Raw genomic sequence first — 22,488 nt, forward strand, 5'->3', positions numbered from 1 at the left:
CACAGGCAGTTAAGATTTTACTTGGACAAGACTAAAGATTTCAGAAAGTCTAACCAACTGTTTGTTTCCTTTGCCTCCAGTTCACTTGGAAAACCTATTTCTAAACAAACCATTTCCAAATGGATTGCTTATGGGATCAGATTTTGTTACACTCATCATGGTAAACAGTTTCCTGGAACCATTAGAAGTCATTCTACTAGAGCAGCTGCTACTTCTACAGCTTTTCTCAGAGGAGTACCTACCAAGGATATCTTGGAAGCTGCCACTTGGAGTTCAGTGCATACTTTTCCAAGCACTACAATCTCCCTTTGTTTTCTAAGTCTAGGGCAGGCTTTGCCTCTGCTGTCTTGCAGGGTATTCTTGCCTCCCCTTCTATCTAAAGCCTCCTCCCTCTCTACACTGCTTTGGGATTCCACCCTACAGTTATGACTGCAACAGTGAAACACTAAGAACATAGTACAGTTGTGTACACCTACCATAAATGTAGATGTTCGAGTGTCTTCACTGTTGCAGTCGGGGTTTCCCTCCCTCCTATCCCCTCTTTTCCTTTTTGTGGTGTATTTGTGTTTCCTTTGTTGGATTCATTTTTGATTTATTGAAGGTATTCTGACATCTAGGGCAAGAAAGGCTGGAGGAGAAGGCGTCGGCTGAGGGCTATGTACCAAGGCGTACTGACGTCAGGATACTGGCTTTTACAGCCGACGCCGGACCCAGACTTTGGGATTCTGGCCGACTTCGGGCTGCCTGCCGGCAGGAGCACCCTACAGTTATGACTGCAACAGTGAAGACACTCTAACATCTACATTTATGGTAGGTGTACACAACTGTACTTTTGTGGACATCAGTGGTTTGTCCAGAAAGAACCCATTTTTGGTGCCAATTTCTGATGATTTTATCCATATTAAGCTGAATTTGATAGGAAAGTTTAAGACGACCCCCCCCCCCCCCCCCCCGTGTTAGGTAGCTAGTGAATTTCATTGCATTAAATCTGGAAGCCATTTGTTTGTTTGGCATAATGGTTTAAGTATTTACCTCATACACATAAGGTATCGAGGGTGACTGTAACCTCAGGTTATTGCCTATGCTTAAAATGGCCCTTCAGGGCAGTGAGCTTGTTTTTCACCTGTGTAACACAATGGGAACTTTTACTGCTAGGTACACCCCAACTGTTATGGTGTTAATAGTAGTAAATGAATAAAATATTTTTTGCAGAGCCGTCGTCATGGTAACAAATTACAAACCTTGTACAAGAGTAGTGGCATACTAAGTACCAAGTGGTAAAGTAGTGTAGAAGCTAACCTTGCTTCAGAGCTCTTGGTTCTTGGTCCTCCTTTCCAGGTGGGTTGCTTCTTTGCAGGGTCTGCATGCCCTTTCTGTGAAGTCACATCCCAGAAACTTGTAGATGGGTGATTTGTTGACTCTTCAAAATTGCTTGGGTCTGTGTGTGCATATACTGGTAGTGGTGCCCAGTCCAGGATTACCTTTCTGCATTGCATCATTTTATTTTGCTAGATTTTCATTTAGTGGGAAGGTTACTATTGCTAGAGTTAAAGGTTATGTGGTAACCCTGCTTTTATATGAGGCAGTGCTTGGCTGTAGGAGTCTAGCAGAAGTGGTGGTGTGCAAAGGAGTGGAGGGGACCAACATTTGAAAGTTAAACAAGATGACAACTGAAATTGAGTAAGTACATCTACAACGTTGCTGCTCCCATTTACTGTATTGTACATTAATATTTCATTAGCCAATTCAGCTGTTGTCAGACTTTTGCATTCTTTGGGCCGTTTTTTAATGTATTGTTTTACCTTTACAGCCCTAAAGCAGATGATCTGTCCACTGCCATTCTAAAACAGAAAAGCAGACCCAATCGATTAATAGTCGATGAAGCTATAAATGAAGACAACAGTGTGGTCTCACTTTCACAGGTATTTTAACCAGTAAAATGTTAAATTGCATTGCACTTGTTTGTATTGCGCTGTTTTGCCCTATGTCTGGATTGCAAGGGTTACCATTTGATTTTAGACCCCTTGCTAGGGTAGATGCTCCTTTTTCAGCAGCCTCTTAATTGGTTGCCTGGACTGCCAGTCAGATGCCAGGAACTGTAGTATGCTGTAAGGTGGAGTCCCTTGGCCTTTGAAGGTAAGCTGGGGGTTGAGCATATTCATTTTTTTCTTTATCTGAAGTGAACCTGAATTTTACATTTTGAGATTCCTTGTATTGAATAAGTACATATAATTAAGTTAATGTAGTTACAATTCATAACATCTATTTTATTACTGCATAACCTAATTTGACAGAGTACAAGCAAGAGATTTTTGATGGATCGTTGTTAACTTGATTTGAGACTAATTTCTTGTTCTGCTTAATATTTTAACAGACTAATTTTCCAGTTCAGACTAATGTTGCTAGTTTATTTAGTGACTAGTTGATGAGAATTGTAATGGCACATACACTTGGATGCATTTAGGCAGGCAGTCTGGTCAATGAGCAATACCTCTCAACTGTCCAGATTTTTGCCTTATGTTTTTTTTGGTCTGCTCCTCATGTGTCTTTCGGCTTTTCCCGGTTAGGGGTCGCCACAGTGGAACTCTGGTCTGCTAATGATTGGCAGTAGATTTTTACGTACCTAGTTGCCAGCCCTGAGACACAACCTTCAATGAAGGTAAGCCCATTCACGCATGTCTCCACACAGAAGACTCTAGCTGAGAATCTAACAGGACAACGTCTTACTGTGAGGTGACAACGCTACCGCAGCACCACCACCGTAGTCTTGGATTTCTACCAACTCATTGACTATTTGAAGTCATTAAATCTGACATTTAAGTTTTAGCTGGCATCCTTCAGAAAATGCATGCTAATGCAAAACATGCTTTATCAACTTTCTAAGACTAAGAGTAACATTTAAAATCTGTCCCTTATTTTGGGTGTTTGCTCCACCCCCCAACATTTTTTCTTTTTCTGATTTCTTAACGCAAGAGGTTGAGAGGTATGGTAATGGGGCCTCTAGCTTTCTGTTACCAAAACAGATAGACCCCAGTAAAGCTTATCTACCAATTTGCAACATTGTTACATAAAATCATTTTAGTAGTATAAAATAAAAATCCAGCTAATTAAAGTAAAAATGGAATTCCACTGAATTATGGTCCCGTGGGATAGTGCAATACCAAGAAATAGTTTTTGGTATTTGTATAATAGAAAGCACAATTGGCATTGCTTTATCAATGTTGGACTGCCGGGGGTGGGGAGTCCATCTTCCCTTTAGTGGGTAAACTTTGAGTCTGAAAGGTATTCTTCTGCAGTAGAAGTTAGAATAGATTTGGTCATCTCTCTGTTGAGGGAGACTGTTCTAGGAAGGAAACTGGTGCATTTTCAGAGAAGTCCCTTTCAGTATGAAAAGAGAGGCCTAGTAAGGGATTAACTTAGGAGGAGGAAAGCAGTATGTGTCCTTCCATATCACTGTCGCATTATTTTTAGAATAGGGATCTCCTGCTTAGGGCAGCCTGACGCCTGGCCGGTATAGTAAAGCCTTTAGGTTGTAATGTGTATGCCGTATGTCCCATGTATGCTCCCTGTACACAGTGTAGGGCATAAAGGATGCCTGGACATGCCATCCTCCGAACTTCTGTGCTGCTAGTCAGACTATCAAAGATGGTGTTCAGTCTTTACACTCGTTCATCTGTTTGTTATCAAGCCACTTTCAGATACGTGTCCTGTTGCGGTCTCTTATTTTTCTTAGTCATTGTTTTGACTTGTTCTGGTTGTTTTTATGTCCTCCAAAAAGGAGAAATGCCAGCGTGGAAGACAACTTCCCCGTAAAGATCATCATGAGCCATGTTTATTTGTTTAGGTGCTTCCCATGACCATACACCTTGTGCGATTTGCTAAGCTTTCATCCCAAAGATGTTGCATAGTCAGCTTTCTTCTTTAGCTATTTGTCTAGAAAGCCAATGACTTGAGCTATTGGCTAGAGACAGTAATGGAAGAATCTTCCCGGCCCCAGGGTCAGCAGTCTGAGGAAAACTACCAAAAAGTTCTGTCAAATTCTTCAGCTCTGTTGCTTCCGCCTGACTTGTCTCTTGAGACTAGTGAAAGTTTGGAGGATGGATTGATGCTAACTGCCCTTGCAAGTCATTTTAAGCCTTGTGTTTGTATGGCAAACCTTGGCCATTAAGCCACACTCCCAACAGCATACTCTCTTGTAGCATTCCTCTGCTGTGATAGCTTTAGAGGCTGGCATCGATCTGGCTTCACACACGTCCATGGAGGCCTTGCAGACATTAGTTTCAGATGTTCATTGGGAACCATGGCTGATTACCAAAGGCCCTGGGATATTCTTCAGATTCTAGTTGGAAAGAGATACTTTATTACAATAATTGTCAGAAGTCAGAGCCTCCGAATGCTTTTAAGGCTAATGTCCCCTTAAAGAAGCAAAAAAAAGATCTCCTGCTCCAAAAGATCCTCAGAATGAATGGCAAAACCCTGCTTAAGGCCCTCCTGGATGTGAAGCCTCCACAGTGCCTGCTATTGCTGCTCCTTGCTCTTCTACCCCTCTTAAGAGGCCTAGGGAGCAAGATTCCTTTTCATGCAGATGCTAATGAAGAATCCCTGAGTTCTTAAATTCCTTCTCCCTCACTCTTCCTCAGAACCATAATCTGTTTGATTATTTCTCAAATGATGTAATTTTGTAAATATGGTTGCGCTTGGGTGTTTGAGCTTCTGCATATGGAGTTTAGTAGGCCCTCTGCTAAGCCTTGCTCGATGCCTTTTTCACTGCTACTCTGGCTCCTGATTCCTAGCCACCTGCCCTCAAAAAGCCTGACAGGTTTTTATAAAGTGCCTGATTGCAAGTGTCTTGTAAGTGCCCATCTACTGACCCTTCTGTGGTGCCTGTTGGGTCTGATGAGCCTAAACTGTGCCTTCTGCAACGTTGCTTCCCTCTGACAAGGAAAGCATATCTATGGAGAGGCTAAGAAAAAATGTTTACTTCTGCTACCTTGGCCTTTAGAGCTGTGAACGATCTGGTCGTGTGTCTGGATGATCTTAGGTTGCTCACCATTCCATTAAATGCAGCTATGATGCACCTGATAACCTCTTCTAGTGCTCATGCTTTCGGCTCTGTATTGAGGAGATATTCCTGTATCTAACTTCAACACCTTTTGTCTGATATCAAGGCATAAATTGATGTATGCTCCTCTGGATTGTAAGCATTTGTTTGGTGCTGTTGAGTTCAACTCCCTGCAAGAAAAAAGGTAAGGCTTTGAAATTTGGGAACAGGTGAAACCATGTTTAAAATCCTGCAAAGCCTTACCCCAACAAGCCTGCTTTTGTTCATAGACAGTATCACCCTTCCCCGAAGGTAAAAAAGGTGGTGGTAGGGCTCCTCCTGTTAAGGCTACCCAAACTCTTGCTTCCCAGAAGCCTTTTCCTGATTAACCAGGTGCTCCCTGTGTATCCTTCCCCTACTCTTCTGTTTCTCTGCCTCCTTCCTTATCCCTTTCTATTTGGTTAAAGATCACCAAAGATTCCTAGGTTCTTTCCATAATTCACCAGGGGTATTTCGTAGTTTGGAAATCCCCCCCCCCCTTTTGGTCGTTCTTTCAGCCTACTCAAGAACTGTCCTTTTTCCAAAGGTACTTAATGGTCTGTTGGCTCAAGGAACTATTGTGGAAGTTCCAACTCCTTGGAGGGAGAAGTAGTTGTACTCCCGAATGTCTTGGTATCCAGGAAAGAAGGCACCTGGAGATATGTTGTGGATCTCTTAGCTAAACATCTTTTTGAAGGTTCCGTACTTTAGGATACTATCCCTTCAAACCTTGTTTCTTCTATTGCCCTAAGGGTTTTCACCAAATGCCTAGCTCCTTCAGTTGCTTTCTGCAGATTGAGAGGAATACAGATCTTTCCTTACCTGGATGACCTCATTCAGGTCTCTCCAGTGATAATTTTTTTTTTTAATTCGCCATCTACATTTTGCCATTTGCCTTCTGCAAAGCCTGGGGTATACTGTAAACTTTCAAACATTTGTTCTGACTCCTCATCAGGATCATGTTTTTCTAGGGTGCAGACTTGTGTGTTCCAATGATGGCACCTCTGCTCCCCCCCCCCCCACAAGGTGTTAACTCTGCTTTTCTTTCAGTCCATTCTTCCTCTGGCTTTAATTACAGCTGGGGCTGTGGGCTACGTGGCTTCCACCATTTCCATGCTTCCTCTGGCCAAACGTCATATGAGAGAGCTCCAGTGGTTTTTAAAGTCAATTTGGCTTCAATATTCTTTGCTTTTATATTCTAGTACCTCTTCCATGTCTCAAGCTGGAACTTCAGTGGTGGATTCAGCAGTTGACTCTCAACCCAAGACACCTTTTTAACCTCCAATGCCTTCTCGGGATCTCTTCACAGATGCCTGGGATGGGGAGGCCTCCTTTGGTCCTCAAAGTGCAGAGCCTTTAGGCTGTCCAATAAAATGACTACATCAGTAATGGAGATGAGCTCTCTCTCGCTCTTCTGGATTGTCATTCCCTCTCCTTTCCAGGACCCCTCAGAATTCTCACACATTATCACAGTGTTGTGGTTTATCAATTGGGGGGGGGGGCAGGCAAAGTCTTGTATCCTGTGCAGACTAATTCTTGAGATTTATCTAGCTGTTGTGATCTGAGGGAATATAAACTGCCTGAAGGGTCACCTGATAAACAGTGGCAGAGATTCTCTGAGCAGGTCCATAACACATTTCCCATAAGTGGATGCTTCACAGGGATCTGTTTCTGGACATAGTCTACCAGTGAGTACTCATCAAATATATCTATGTAATAGTCTACCAGTGGGTACTCCAAGAAGATTTGTTATATAGATCTACTTGAGTTACCCTACTGGTAGAATATTTGCCTCCCTTCTGAGCAGACCACTTACTCTCTTGCACAAGAGTTCCATGTCCTCTGGCCTGGAAGGTGGGTGCCCTTTTTTATTTTTCCTTGGAAGGGGATGTTTCTTTATGCCTTCGTTTCCTCTCATTCCGAAGGTCCTGTTAAAGGTAAAACAGGATGTTCCCAAAATCTTGCTAGTGACTCCCTTTTGGCCCGAGCAGCATTGGTTCCCTCTTCTGATTTTTAGCCCAGAGCAATCATCACAAGTTACATCACAGGGTGGACCTACTCAAGACTAATGATCTCTTATTCATCCCCAGCTGTCCACTCTTCATTGACCTTGCGGGTGATAAGGTTTTGATCCCCATTAGACATCTTTTTCTGAGGGTGTGCTTTGGCTCCTGCAGGAGGCCAGGAAACCCACTACTGGAAAATCTTTGTCTAAATGGAAGATTTTTTCATCTTTCTTGTAACCTGGGTCCACTTTCCATGGATGTATCTTTGGTTCTGGCAAGTGTGAATTGCTCAGTGCTGGGTGGTTGGCATTTTCGGTTAAAGTCCACCTGTCTGCTGTTTGTTTGCCTTTGACTCCCCTTTGGTGTTTAGATTTGAGACCAAACAGTTTCTTAAAGGCATCCTTGCTCCATTCTTGGAAAACTGTTCTTTTGGCCCTTAAACTCTGCCAGATGGATGACTGAGCTGCAAGCCCTTATGGCTGTCCCTCCTTTGGTATTTCATGGACAGGATGTCTCTTCCTCCTAATCCTTTTATACCCAAGGTGGTTAATGAGCTGTCTCTTGGTCGGTCTATTCATTTGCCCACTTTTTACACTTTTTCTCACAATCTGCAAGTGAGAAGGTTCTTCACACTTTGGATTTGCATAGACAGCTTGGGTATTTTGATAAAACTAAAACCATTTGTAAATCTGAGCAGCTGTTTCCTTTCATCCTAGGTATTTAGGTTTGGCTGTTTCCAAGCAAAACATTTCTTGGGAGATCTAAAGCCATTTTTGTTCCTTTTCAGGGGCAGAGCTGCCTTCCTCTGCTAAGGCTCATTCTACTAGGGCTGTAGCATGTTCTTGTGCTGTTTTTAAGGGGTTGGAATCTTACCAATCACTAAGTTGAATGTGATTTCTAAGGCCAGAGCTGGTTTTGCCAGGGCCATTTTTCATGATTTCTGGAGGACTGTGTTGACCTTTCCTCCTTCCCATCTTCTTCCTGAGCTATTGCATTCTCCCTGTTTGTAAGGAATACTGCAACAGTGATGTGGAGTGTCATAGTTCAGTTGTGTAAAATCTTACCATAATACTAGATGTCGTCCTCTTCACTGTTACGGTATTCACTCCCACCCTCTTCCCTCTTATCCTTTTTCCTTCTAGATGTACTTGTTACTTAATAGTATCCTGTCATTCCTACTGGGGCTTTTCTATGCCCAAGCTATGTGCAGGGAGCATGTATATGATTCACGGTGTACCCATTACAACCTAAAGGCTTTGGTATGATTGGCTGGATGTTGGGCTGCCCTAGGCAGGGGATTTCTACTGTAAGGAATACTGCAACAGTGAAGAGGACATCTCGTGTTATGGTAATACTTGACACAACTGTCCTGTCCTCATTTCTAGCATTCTGAGAAGCTGTGGATAGGTTCTGAATGGTGCAAATTAAGTAGCAGCATTGACTAGACAGTTTTTATGTTTAACCAGTTTGAAATCTGTTTGAGGTATAAAATTATCTATGTAAGCACTTCTATATGATTTCGTATCTTTGCTTGGATTCTGTTGTATATTTGGGAGACTTTTACATTTATCCCCCACGGTTTATGAATTGCTTATCTAATCTCTTCCCGGTCCTGCCTAACTACCTGTGATTTTTAGTTATGCAGTATTTTATATGCTCTACTAATTCCTTTCTTAATAGCAACTTGTTCTATAGTCTACTAAAAACTTTACCAGTGCTGGGCTTTCATTTTAGGGTCCCCCTATTTCTCTCTGCCTTCCATAGCAAAGATTGATATCGGAGTATAGGCAATCCTTTTATTTTTTATTTTACATTTGTTGACCGGGCTGGTCCAACTGGATATGGAGTCCATTTTCAGTGAAAGCCCGGGGAGAAAAGCTCCAAAATACATTCATTGATGAAACGAAATTACAGAGAACACTTTTTTTAGTTGAGTATTTACAGAAGGCACCCCAGCCGAGGATTGAATCAGCGAACCTCTTGCTGTGAGGCGGCAACACTTAACTGCTGCACCACCGTGGCTGCCCTGTATAGGAGCCTTATTGGTGTTGCTCAATTCCTGTTTCTCTGAAGTTCATCAGTGTTGCAGTACCCTAAACCTATATATCTTTCTATTAATGTATGTTTGCGTATGTCTTAAGAGATAAGTGCTTAAAATACTCTACTTTCTTGCCGCCCTTGAGTGTTCTTTCACTGCTTTACAGGATTGGTATGCTCTGGTCTTTTATTGCTGGCAGAGAAGTCCTCTTTGGGGATCCTTTCTCCACAAGATTTTAATTTGTGTGACTGGAAGTGGTACTGGATCTTTAGACTTGACATTTGTCTATTTGCAGAAAGTTTCATTACACAGGATATTTTTTTTAGGTGAGGCTAATCTCTGTTTTTGGTACTTTGTGTTAAAATGTACTGCTCGTGTATTTTTGTTCTAGTTGAAAGTGAATTTGTTTAATGCTTGTGTACAGTTGTTACCTTCCACTGTGACCTTTTATGTTCATGTTTCACTTTTGCAGTAATCACCTGTGGGTTATCCCTGCTGTAGTGGCCCTGTGCCGGCCCGAATACCTGAGTTGGTATTTTTCTGCATCTGCTAATGTCGCTTGCTAACTCTGGTTGTCAGTGCTATAAAGCCAGGCAGCCGATGCCATTGCATCAGCCTTTCTTGCTGTGGAGCCCGTAGCAGAAGCAGTTTGCAAGTGTGCCGGTTGGTTGCTACCAGAGTTAGCTTTAGACGTTTTCAGCTGTAATTCAATGTACCCTGTTGGGGATCCTTTTTTCTTGCACTAACCAATGTCCAAAAAAGTTAATAGTCTCGCTTGTGGAAAGCAAATCCCACACAGACTTCCATTTATACTGTGTCACTTGTTTAGGCCCAGACCATGACATCCCCCCTTGCTGGTTCTGTGCCCTCTTTAATGCGAGAACCATTTGTCGCAGAGCTTTTATTTTATCCAAGTATTTTCGTCTTTTGTCTTTGCGCTCCAAAATGGTGTCAATCGGCCAACAATCTGTAGACATTCCGAAAAAAGTAAGGATAAAGATAGACACGACCACATAAGGCTAGGCCTTCTGACCTGCTCTACTGCTAAGCAGGTAATTGGCTCTCCAGAATTCAGTGAGGTGCCTTCGCCTCAGATACCTTTGCAGGCTTCTACCGAGACCCTTTTGGAGTCCAGTATGCCACAGAAACTTGGTTATCCGAGCCGTTAGTTGTCTCTGCCTAGGTTGGGTCCAGAGCCGCGACACAGGCATCTGCTTCTGAGGAGGTTTCTCGCACTACCGAATCTAGACCAAAACCGACATCTCATCCGACTACCGTTTCTCTCAGTCCGATACCCTTAGACCTAGAAGCAAGACCACTCCTAGGAAATCTACCTCCAGCCACCATTTTACTCCTGCTCCACCACCCCAAGATCAAATGTTTAAAATGTCAGAGGATCTTATCACCCTTATCAGGGGTAGTTGGGCCATAACTTTTAAGAGACCTTTCGCCTGAAATACTGACTGAACAGGGGGTTGAGTCTGTTCAGATTTTGAAGAGGAACAACCTCTGAGGATTCAGATGTATGAGGATTCAGATGCAGAGGAATTCATTCCTTCCCCACCAGAAGATCTTTCCTTTGGGGGAAACCCTTCACATCCTCAGGGAACATTTCCACTGGGAATCCCAGGACTTCCCTCAATCTAAAAAGACTTGAGTTTCTAGACCTGTCCCAACACAGACCCTTGACCATCCCCCCAATCTTAGAGATTTATGTCTTCCATGAATCCACCTTGGCTCCTGACACCTTCCCACCTGCTCCCAGTATACTTGACAGGTATTGCAGAGTACCTCTCCCTGATCATGACAAGTCTAAATTGATGTACCCTTGGATAAGGACCACTTATTTGGAGTAAAAGCAGAAGAGGTGCTTAAAATGATGGAAGACTAAGCAAAATCTATGCAAACAGTAAAATATTTCTTTCAGGTACAACCTCCTAGGTTCACCAGGAATTTTCCCTCAAAGCACTGGTCCTTTCCTGCACCTAGCAGACAGGGGTGTAAGGTAAGCCTTGCAGAGACAGACCACCCAGACTCCTATTCCAGGGACAACAGAGAACCAGTGTGGACGACTTCTGCTCCAAAGGCAGGGAGTTTTAAGCCATCCCTGTACGGCAAAAACTCTCGACTCCCTCTTCCTATTCTGCCCTTTTCACTCATCAAAAACTAGAAGGAAGGCTCTCCCTCTGCAAAGAAAATTAGCTTTCTGTAACAAATGATCAATGGGTCTTAAAGATAATTTTTCAGGGATACAAATTTTTTTAAACCCCAAATTCCAAGAGGGTGTTCAGACTTGCCTCCAAATAAATGGGCAGAGACATTGAAACAAGTCCAAATTCTTGTATCCCAAGAGGCAGTAGAACCTGTCGCCTCAGATCAAACGGCCAAAGGCTTCTATTCCAGACTATTCCTTGTTCACAGAAGAGGGCACTTGGCTCCCCATGCTGGATCTATCCATTCTGAAGACCTCCCTGGTGGTCCCTTGGTTAGTTACCTAGCTCTAAAAGATGCCTACCTCCTCATCCTCATAAGGGAATCCTGCAGGAAATTCCTTCACTTCAGAGCAGGCTCACAACACTTTTTCAGTTCTCTGTGCAACCCTTTGGCTTGTCTACTGCTCCCAAGGTATTCACCAAATGCTTGGCCCCGGCCATAGCAGTTTGCAGACAGAAAAATATACAGGTTTACCCTTATCTGGACTACTGTGTCTTTCAGGCAGAGTGCAAAGAAAAGCTACTCAAGGATGACCTTTGTCAGAACCCTCCTAACCTCCTTAGGGTACACCATCAACGAGAAGAAAACAAAACACCCTCCAGGAAGACCATTTTCTTGGGAGCACTACTGGACATAGCGTCCCAAATGGCTTTCCTATCACCAGAAAAGCAGAGCCTCTTGCCTCTCTACTTTATCCAGCTGGCTTCCAGAAGTCACCTCACTGAGGAAGTTCCTGCAAGCCTTGGGGTACATGGCATTCGGCATCCTTCCAGTTCCTCTGGCCAGGCTTCACATGAGAACGTCAGTGGTATCTAAAGAACCTTTGGTGTCGGCGCTCTCAACCTCGAGACTTCTGTCCCTCTGATTGCCTGTATAAGGGCTGAGTTGTTCTCTGGTGGGCAGGGGCCTCTGCCAAGAGCAAGGGTCTTTCCTTCACTCTCCGCCCAATCAGGCAGACTATATTACCACAGACACCTCAGACATTGCTTGGAGTGCTCACCTAGAAAGCAGGTGCACACAAGGTCTTTGGGATTACCAGCACCTTCCCTTACACATCAACCAGAAGGAAATGATGGCAGTAGAAAAGGCTCTGACATCCTTCAAATCCCATCTCAAGCTAGGGGTTCTCCTTATCAAAACATAGCACCACAGTAATGTGGTACATAGAGGGAGGGACCCAATCTTACTCTGTGCAGGCTAGCCATGCACCTCCAGCTGACTGCCTCTTCCATTGCACCCAGTAGCTCGATACCTTCCAGGGATCAACACCCTGGCAGACCACTTAAGCAAGAAATACTGGACCCCCACGAATGGCAGCTCCACAGATGTTTTATAAATCACTCAGGAGTGTGGGACTCCAGAGATGGATCTCTTTGCTTCTCATCTCAACCATCAGCTGAAAAAATTGTGTACAAGGGAGTATCGCCACCTAGTGTGGAAGGTGGATGCCTTGACCTTCCCCAGGAAACACCCTCTTTGTGTACGCATTCCCTCGTTTGCCTCTTATTCCCAAAGTACTGGTCAAAATAAGGGAGTAGAGACCTAAGGCCATCCTCATTGCTCCTCCAGATTGACCCAGACAGCATTGCTACCCCTTACTGTGCAGCCTGACATTACAGCCTCCCAGGCAGCTTCTCCTGATCTCCGACCTCTTAACTCGTGGTGGAGGGGGGGAATGCTGCACCCAGATTTGGAGACTCTCCACCTATCTGCATAGCTAATACTCTAAAGGCAAACAAGGGGCCCCTGTTAAGCAAACTGGTCCTAAATATTGTCAGAGGCCAGAAGGCCCAGCACCAGAAAATCTTGCACAGGAAAATGGAAAAGATTCTGCTCCTGGAGCCAGTCCAGGGGGGGGGGGAGCATCTTTCAGCCTTCATCCCTCTTATCCTGGACTACCTAGCGGAGCTACTTAATAGTGGCCTGTCCTGCTCTTCTGTTAAAATCCACGCCTCAGCCATTTCAGCTCATTCTGATACAGATCAGCCCCTGTTCTCCCATCCTTTGATTAAACAATTCCTCAGAGGGGCTTCTAATATCAGATCTCCCAGAAAGCCACCCATGCCAGCCTGGGACCTGATTTCAGTTTTTGAAAAACTGACCTTACCACCCTTCGAACCTGCTGCTTCAGCAAAACTAAGATACCTCTCCTGGAAGATTGCTTTTCTACTGCCCATCACCTCAGCCAGAAGGGTTTCAGAACTTCAGGCACTGACCATTGAGCCCTTCATTTTCCATGCAGACAGGGTCTCCTTGAGGACTGACTCCTCCTTTACACCCAAGGTGGTATCTAATGTGACACAGCCAGGCCATACATCTGCCCACCTTCTTTCCTAACCCTCAAAACAAGGCGGAAAGAATTCTGCACTTAATAGATGTGCACAAAACATCTGTGATACGTTTTTGACCGTTCGAAACACTTCAGGAAAACAGACCAGCTACTTGTCAGCTTTGTCCCAGGGACAGAGGAGAAGCCCATTTCCAAACTATTTCCAAATGCATATCTCACTGTTCCCATGTAATTTGTAGGAGAAGTGGATAACCACCCCCTAAGTCTGTTCGTACCCATTCCACTAGGGCAGCCTCCACTTCCACAGCAGTCCTCAGGAGTTCCCACCAGGGACATCTTGGAAGCTGCCACCTGGCCTTTTGTCCGTATCTTTACCAAGCATTACCACCTACCTCTATTTTCTAAGGCTAGGGCAGGGTTTGCCTCTGCAGTTCTGCAGGGTAGGCAGACTCATTCCTAGGTCTTACTAATGCTACCACCCCTCTCCTCAGCTTTGGGAATCCTCTCTCAGGTGATGACTGCAACAGTGAAACACTAAGAACATAGAATTGTGTACACTTACCATAAATGTAGATGTTTGAGTAGTATATTCACTGTTGTACTGATTTCCCTCCCTCCTTTCTCCTTTTTATCTTTAAGGAGACAAAAGCTAATGGTGGCATTTGGCCACCAGGACCACTTTACCATATTTACTTGGCTTGTGACTGTTGCCATTAGGGCAAGAAAAACTAATGTAATTGGCTGCCTTGCTTTATAGCACTTTTGACCTGATGTCAGTCAAGTGACAGCAGTTGACAAAAAAAAAAAAAATTGGCTCTGATTTTTCGGGCCTGCCGAGGGCTACCACAGCAGGGATAGCTCACAGGTAATGACTGCAACAGTGAATACACTAGAACATCATCTATATTTATGTTAAGTGTACACAACTGTACTTTTCATCTGTTCTTAGAGAAAAGGTATTCCTCTATTATTTGACAGTGTACTCTTTGTGTATTTACTTTTGACTAAGACTGTTGTGGGTAAGGGGAAAAGTATGTAGTGCTTGTATACGCCTGAATGAGTACTTGCCATCTGACTTCTACTAGTGAAAAGACTTCAGTCTCCGCAGCAAATGGGTTCTCTTACCTGTCCTGTGGGTCCTTCTGCTGTTGCACCTAAAAAGCTGTTAAGGGACCATTGCCTGCTCCTGTAGGCTTAGTGTTGGCCACTAGTGGATGCAGTGTTCACAGCTTGTTCTGACCGCTCACTTGTTTCCCCTATGATCCCCTGGTGTAGTCCCTACAGCTACTATGAAAAGGAGAATTAGCCATGTCCTCCGGCTGTTCAGTGTCTGTTTCTGGCATGGGAGAGCTCCTTTCTTTTGGTCATAGAAGCTTTCTAGGGGAGGTTCTGCCTGGCATGGCTGAAGTAAGGATACTTTTCCCAGTTTGAAGTGCTATCCTTCCATGGATCTGTCTAGGGGTATCCCTAGAAAATGTAAACAAAAATTAGGCATGTTCATAGGCTGGTACTAGGCTATCTGCCCTAGGGCGTATACAAGCCTAGCCATAATTCTGACTATTTCTTCCCACTCTGTTTACTTCCTGGACCCCTGTCTAGCAGGGCGACTGACGTGATCCCCGGGTTGAATTTCCTTTCTCCCATCCAATTGTCTAGGTTCCTTTTGAAGAGGGCCAAAGAGGCAGTCTGCTCGACATGTTTGGCAGTCTGTTCCATAGTCTGGGGAGTCTCTGGGTCAGGAACCTATCCCTCCAGCATGGTTTTGTTTATTGTGATAAGGTTTAGATCCCTGGAGCGTGTGGCCCTGGGGGATTGGGATTTAAGTGTAGCATGTCCAACAGCTCTGGGTTTGACATGGGCGTGTATGTTAAGCAGAGATCACCTCTGAGTAGATGATATGCGACAGAGTATAGCTGGAATTTGACTGTCTGCATAGGAGATCTGCTTTAGGCCTGTGATTCTTTTAGTGAGGTATTTCTGCTGCCTTTCCAGTTGCAGGTATATTGAGAGGTACATACCAAATTGGGGCGTTGTATTCTATAATGGGTCTAAGGGACGAGTACAGTGGGACAATGACCTCCCTTTTTTCTGGATGAAAAGCCCTTAGTGATGTGTGCCACACAGGATTTCCTGACTGTTGTGGCAATGTGGTTATCTAAGGCGAGACCACTGTCCACCTGTGTCCCTAAGTCTCATCACACTTTCGGTGTTTAGTGTACTGCCACCTATGTGGTAATTCATGGATACCTGTTTTTTTCTCAAAGGGGATAACTGCACATTTCTTGGTATTGAGCTTGCGCCCATGGCTCTGGCACCAATTAACTGTTTCTGTAAGGTCCTTTTGTAGAGTATCCACATCATTTGGAGATTCAATAATGGCTCCCAGTTTGCAGAGTCCCTTAGTATTGGCCTGTACTTCAGAGAAGTAGATGCCAAACAAGAGTGGTCCCAGGACTGAACCCTAACGTCACTTGTCTGGAGCTGGATTTGGAGTCTGCTACTTTTACAGTGTGGGTTCTGTCAGTAAGCCAGTTGGCAACCCATCGAGTGACTTTATGGGTTAATGCCCAGCTTAGTAAATATATCTGATTCCAGAGTGGGAGATGGTGTCAAAGGCCTTGGCAAGGTCCAGATAGGCTGTGTGGACTGCCTAAATCTTCTGAAAACATTGTTAGCCAAGGTAGGTAATTCATCTTTATTAATGGGTTATTGCAAGCATCTTGTGGAAGAGCAGAGAAATTTGAGATTATCCTCAGGAGTAGTGGAAGTATTCTTTCAGAGGCTTCTGATAAGGATGGGGATATGGCTTAATTTGTGTTTTCACATGTCTGACACTGATTCCTCAGTTTCTCCTGTATAGGAATTTTCCTTTGAGATTCGGTCCAGAGTGAAGAAAAGTTTAACTGGGAACAGGTGGATGTTCCTATTTCTTGAAGGTGATAACATGGTATGTTGCAAGTTGGATATACCACACTATTTCTATTATACTAGTCTTGTAGGGTGGTTTTGACTTGTCCCACAATAATCCTGATAAAGTTCCTGAGGCTAGCAAACCTTGGTTTTCATGTCTCTGGTCTGACGCAATGGCTATTTCTATTAAGTTTTTGGTCCATGCCAATCCTGATAAGGATGGTAAAGTCTGGCAGGTTTGGGAAGTGAATCTTTATTCTATTTTAACCTTAAGAATTTTGAATTACTAGGCTAATATGTTTTTAGTAGTGCTGGCTTGTGTTAACAGTGAGGACCTTTCCTGCCACTTTGCATTCAGGACAAGGGTCACTTCTGAATCCTGTTGCTACACTTTACCAAATGTCTGTTTTTCTTGAAGGAATGACTGTGCTAGTTGTGTATAAGACTACTGATGCTGTAATGAGGTGGTTTGCTTGGGTATGGAAGATGGTAAATCTGAACATTTAAATTCTTTGGATAAGGCTTTGTTTGGTCCTGATACAGCACCATACAGTTTTAGGCAAATTGATGCCGGGGTGCAAAGAATTTTCAGCCTTTTTACCAAAACTTAACCCTCCTTGTTAAACAAAATAAGTAAACCCATGAGTAGAGGGGCACAGTGACCTCTTGATCTGGATGTGAACCCTTTTGTGATTAGGTGGGCCACGTAGAAGGATTTTCTAAGCACTTTGGCGATGTGATTATCAAAGGTGAGATTACTATCTACTTGGATCCCCAGATCCCTTATTACGTCTTAAGCATTTAGGGGGCTACCACCTGTGTGGTAGTTTGTGGGTACTTTGGTTTTTCCAAAGGGGATGACTATGCACTTTTTGGCATTTAGCTTGAGGCCATGATTTTGACACCAGGTATCAGTCTCAGTGAGACCCTTTTGGAGGATCTGTCAGCCGGAGAGTCTGTTATAGCCCCTAGTTTGCAGTCTGCGAACTTAAGTCAGCCGTAGTCCTCCTGTGCTTGCCTGTACCTCTGAAGTATATGCTGAACAGGAGGGGTCCTAGGACTGAGCCCTGGGGGACGCCACATCTAACTGGTTTAGAGTCGGACCGAACTCCTGTAACTCTCACCATGTGGGTTCTGTCCATGGCACAGGCACAGTTGGCAACCCATCTTGTGACGTAGGGGTTTTTTTTTCAGGCTGGTGAGCTTGTCTATAATACCAGAATGGGGAATGGTGTCGGAAAGCCTTAGTGAGGTCTAGGTAGGCTGTGTACCACCTTTCCCTCATCTATAGCCTTGGTAACTGTCTCAAAGAAGTCCACCAGGTTTAGGAGGCATGATCTACCCTTAAAGCTAAACTGGGTAGGGTCCAGTGTTTGGAGGTTCCCACTGTCTTTTTTAATGAGTTCCATGATGATGCACTCCATAGCCTTGCAGACCAAGCTAGTCAGGCTTATAGGGTGATAGCTCCCGGGGTCTGTTGTGGCTCCACCTTTGTGGAGCAGAATGACAGTTGCTGTGCGCCACTCTATGGGTATGTAGCCTGTGGAGAGGCTGAGTTTGAACAGTTTGTTTAGGTGAGGGGTTAGTTCGTCTTTGAGCTCATGTAGGATGCAGCCTAGGACACAGTCTGGTCCCATTGATGCTGATGTTCTTCGTCTTCCATTGCTGCAGTCCTGACTATTGGGTATAGTCCGCGTCCAGTCGGCCCGAATACCAGAGTATAAGGCTGACGTCGGTCATGGCGCCTTAGACTGACGTCAGTACGTCAGGGTACTAATGCGCATGACCGACGTCATATCCTCAGTCTTTTTTGCCGCATGGTCCGATGCAGAAGCAATTTTGCGAGTGCAGGTTGGCGTTCTGAGATATTTCCGAAACCGGAGTTTCAGACCGAAACAGAGTTGGCTAAGTACCCCGTTGGGGAACATTTTGGTTTTTTCTTGCCTCAGTACTTAACCGGATGTCAGAAAAAGTGAATAACTGTATTTCTTGTGGGAAGCAGATACCGCATAGGGATTATCATACATTGTGTATACCTTGTTTAGGGCCTGAGCACGACGTTGTTGGTTGCCGTTCTTGTGCTAGATTTAACAAACGCACTATTAAGAGGAGGCTAGATTGTGCCAGGTTAGTGTTTGGGAAGCGTTGCAATTATAATATGCCGTCGGATGCTCCGACGCCTGCTTCATCCAAGAAGCGCAAGGACAAAACAGTGAAGCCTAGGGTTGATGAACCGCAGTCCCGGACGCCGGCTCTTTAGAAGGCTCAGTGGAGCCAGAGGTTTTGCCAGGAGTTTCCATGGAGTCTCAGGCAGAAACTTTACTGTTACAGGATGTGCCCTCTCAGGAGGTAGGCCAGGCTGAGGGGCCTTCTCAGGTAACTGTTCTTCCCTCTCTTCCCAAGGTAGTTAGGGCCTCTCCTTCTGTTGCCAAAGCTTCTTTTAGAGGTAGGCCAAGTTCAGCTTCTGTGGGGCTTCTCCTAGCATTTCGGCTCTGTTCCTAAGAAACATATGCTTAAAATGGCAGAAGATTTGATTACTATGATTAGAGGTTCTATGCCCCCGCCTGATAAGAGGCCTAGGGTGGAACAGGAGTTTGATAGTTTTGAACAGTGTTCACAGGCTTCAGAGTCTTCTGGGGAAGACTTACAGGAGTATCCTACTTATTCTGATTCGGATGTGGATGATTCCACTCCTACAGCTTCTCCTCCTGAGGATTTCTCATTTTCAGAGACTCTACACTCCATGAGGGAGCACTTTAAATGGGAAGGCCAGGATTACTCTGATTCCAGGAAAAGGCTTAGGGAATTTTTGTTTTTACCCCAGCATAGGCCCTTAGCTATTCCTCCTGTGTTGAATGTGGTGGAGGATGTTTTTGCAGAGGCTTCCTTGAATCCTGACTCCTTACCTCCTGCTCCTGTTAAGCCTGATAGGTATTATAGGGTGCCCGAAGCTCATAAGTATTTGTTTAAGAGTCCTAGGGCGGACCCAGAAACTGTTTCTCAGGGGCCTAAAGGTGTTAAAGCTTCTGTGGTTAAAAATCCTGTACCCTCTGATAAAGAGGCAAGGGCTTTGGATAGGTGGGGAAAGAAAATGTATACTTCTTCCACTCTAGCCATGAGGGCGTTGAATTGTCAGTTTCACATGCTAAAATATCAAAATTATCTCCTTTCACAATTGAAATCTAAGGTGGATGCTTTGGCGGAAGGTATTGAGTGTAAAGAGTTGTTGGATTTGGTTCATGTGTCTGAACAAGTGGGTAAGCATTCTTTGCAGTGTGGTTTTGATGCTGTACAGGCCTCCTCGAGGGTGGCTGCTACTAGTTCTGTTCTTCGCAGGCATGCCTGGTTGAAGGATCAGAATTTAGCTGAGCATGTTAAGACAAGGATTTTGGATGCTCCTTTACAGTCGGATGTGTTGTTTGGATCGCCTGTGGAAGCAGTTTTAAAGAAAATGGAGGACAAAGCTAAGTCTATGCAGACTGTTAAAGATTTTTTGCAGGTGCAGCCTCCGAAGTTTAGTAGAAATTGGCCTGCTTAGGGGTGGACATATCCTGCTTATGATTCCCAGTCTAGGGGTAGGTCTAGACGTGGTAGGGGCAGGGCTCAAGGTTCTTTTAGGCCTAGATCAGGAGTTCACCTGCTCAGACTTCTGGTGAGGGCAGGGGTCAGTCCTTTCGTAAACAGACCCAATGACCTGCCTTTTCAGCTGCCAGTGGACTCTCGTCTGGCAGCTCCTTTGGGAGGAAGACTGTCTCTTTTCAAAGAAAATTGGGATTTAATTACTCAAGACAGATGGGTGTTGGATATCATTCATCACGGTTACAGATTTTATTTCCACACAATGCCCCCTTTCAAAGGCATGCCAGACGTTCCTCCTTCACAAAGAAAAGAGGCTCACAAGCAAGTTTCTCAGTTACTCCAGATGGGGGCCATTCAGCCAGTTCCTGTATCAGAAAGGGGCCTAGGTTTTTATTCTCGCCTGTTCCTAGTACCAAAGAAGGGGAACACGTGGAGACCAATTTTGGATTTATCTATCCTCAACACTTATCTGGACATTCCCAAGTTCAAGATGTTGACGTTACAACAGCTTTTACCTCTACTGGGCAAAGATCACTGGATGGTAACTTTAGATCTCAAGGAAGCTTACCTTCATGTGCCTATAAGGCTAGGTTGCAGGAAGTATCTGCGGTTTCGAACTGGAGATTTTCATTATCAGTTCTCTGCATTGCCCTTTGGCTTATCCACTGCGCCCAGAGTATTCACAAAGGTTCTGGCTCCAGTGATAGCTTACTTCAGGCTTCAAGGAATTCAAATCTATCCTTATTTGGACGACTGCCTGATTCTGGCTCAAGAAAAGGAAGACCTTCTACAGCATCTGGAATATGTCATAGCAGTGCTAAGATGCCTAGGGTATTCTGTGAACGAAATAAAGTCCAGTCTAGTACCCTCTCAAGACATGTGCTTTCTGGGTGTGAGACTGAATACAGCAGCCCAGATGGCCTTTTAACCCCGGACAAACAAAAGAGTCTGTCACTTTACTTCCATCAACTATCTCATCAGTCCGTGCTGACTGCAAGGACAGTCCTTCAAGCATTAGGGTTCATGGCATCTTGTATTCTGGTGCTTCCCAATGCCAAACTGCATATGAGGAAGCTGCAATGGTATCTCAAATGTATGGACACAGCACTGCCAGGATTTGGACACTGTCATTCATATAATACCTTGCCTTCAAAAAGAATTCTTGTGGTGGGCTCAGGAATGTCACCTAAACAAGGGACTCTCTGTGACCCGGCCAGAGGCGAGTCAGATTTTAACGACAGATGCCTCGGACATTGCTTGGGAGCTCATCTAAATGGAAAGTGGATACAGGACAAGTGGCCTGCCAGACTACAGCATCTACATATCAACATGAAGGAGATGTTAGCAGTCCAGTTTGCATTGATGGCTTTCAAGGAGTTACTTCTTCCAGGGCAGGTGTTGATTCTAACAGACAACACAACTGTCATGTGGTACATCAACAAGCAAGGGGAACACATTCTTATCCTCTATGCAGGCAGGCAATGATTTTATGGGAGACTGCTAAGCTTGCAACTAACTCTTCAGGCAAGGTTTCTGCCAGGAGCACAGAACTCCTTAGCAGATGTGTTAAGCAGACAAATCATGGATCCCCACGAGTGGAAACTGGATCTTCATGTATTTCAGACATTGACAGTGTCATGGGGAACTCCAGACATAGATCTGTTCGCTTCTCCACTAAACCACCAGCTGCCAAAGTATTGCACAAAGGGGTTTCATCACACAGCTTGGAAAGTGGATGCTCTGTCTTTCAGTTGGAAAAACCTTCATGTCTATGCCTTTCCACCTCTGCCTCTTCTTCCAAAGGTACTATTAAAGGTCAGACAAGACAGGCCAAGGATGATTTTGATAGCTCCAGATTGGCCTCGGCAACACTGGTATCCACTACTACGGAGTCTAGTAAAGAAGCCTCCATGGCCTTTACCTCTGATTCCTCATCTGTTATCTCAGAAGGACGGTCATCTGTTCAATGTCAAGCTTCACTGTCTTCATCTAACAGCCTGGCATATTCTCTGTTGAAACACAGCAGGTCTCAACTTCCTCAACAAGTTTTAAATGTGATTATGGAAGCTAGAAGACCTAGTACAAGGAAGGTGTACGCAGAAAAATGGAAGAGATTTTTATTTTGGAGTACATCAAAGGATTTGGAGGTTTCTGAGCCTAATTTGAGTGTGGCTCTTCAATATCTTACTGAGTTATTGGACAAAGGTTTGTCCTTCTCTTCTATTAAGATTCATGCTGCAGCAATTTCAGCTCACTATGATTGTGACCCACCTTTGTTTTCGCATCCTTTGTTCAAGCAGTTTCTCAGAGGGGCAAAGAATATAAGACCCCCACGTAGAGCTCCTACTCCTGCTTGGGATCTCAATTTTGT

At 44.4% G+C, this 22,488-nt stretch overlaps 1 protein-coding gene across 1 annotated transcript in view; it reads left to right on the forward strand.

The window, feature by feature from the left end:
• Nucleotides 1-22,488, forward strand: part of LOC122806732 (valosin containing protein) — a 1,741,209-nt gene that overhangs the window by 103,135 nt on the left and 1,615,586 nt on the right. The window contains exon 2 of the mRNA XM_044077401.1: nucleotides 1,811-1,922. Within this exon, the coding sequence (XP_043933336.1) occupies nucleotides 1,811-1,922 (112 nt within the window). The remainder of the gene's footprint in view (nucleotides 1-1,810; nucleotides 1,923-22,488) is intronic.

This window comes from Protopterus annectens, chromosome 1.part1 (genome assembly GCF_019279795.1).
Source record: "Protopterus annectens isolate FY-2018-M chromosome 1.part1, PAN1.0, whole genome shotgun sequence".
Lineage (NCBI taxonomy): Eukaryota > Metazoa > Chordata > Ceratodontiformes > Protopteridae > Protopterus > Protopterus annectens.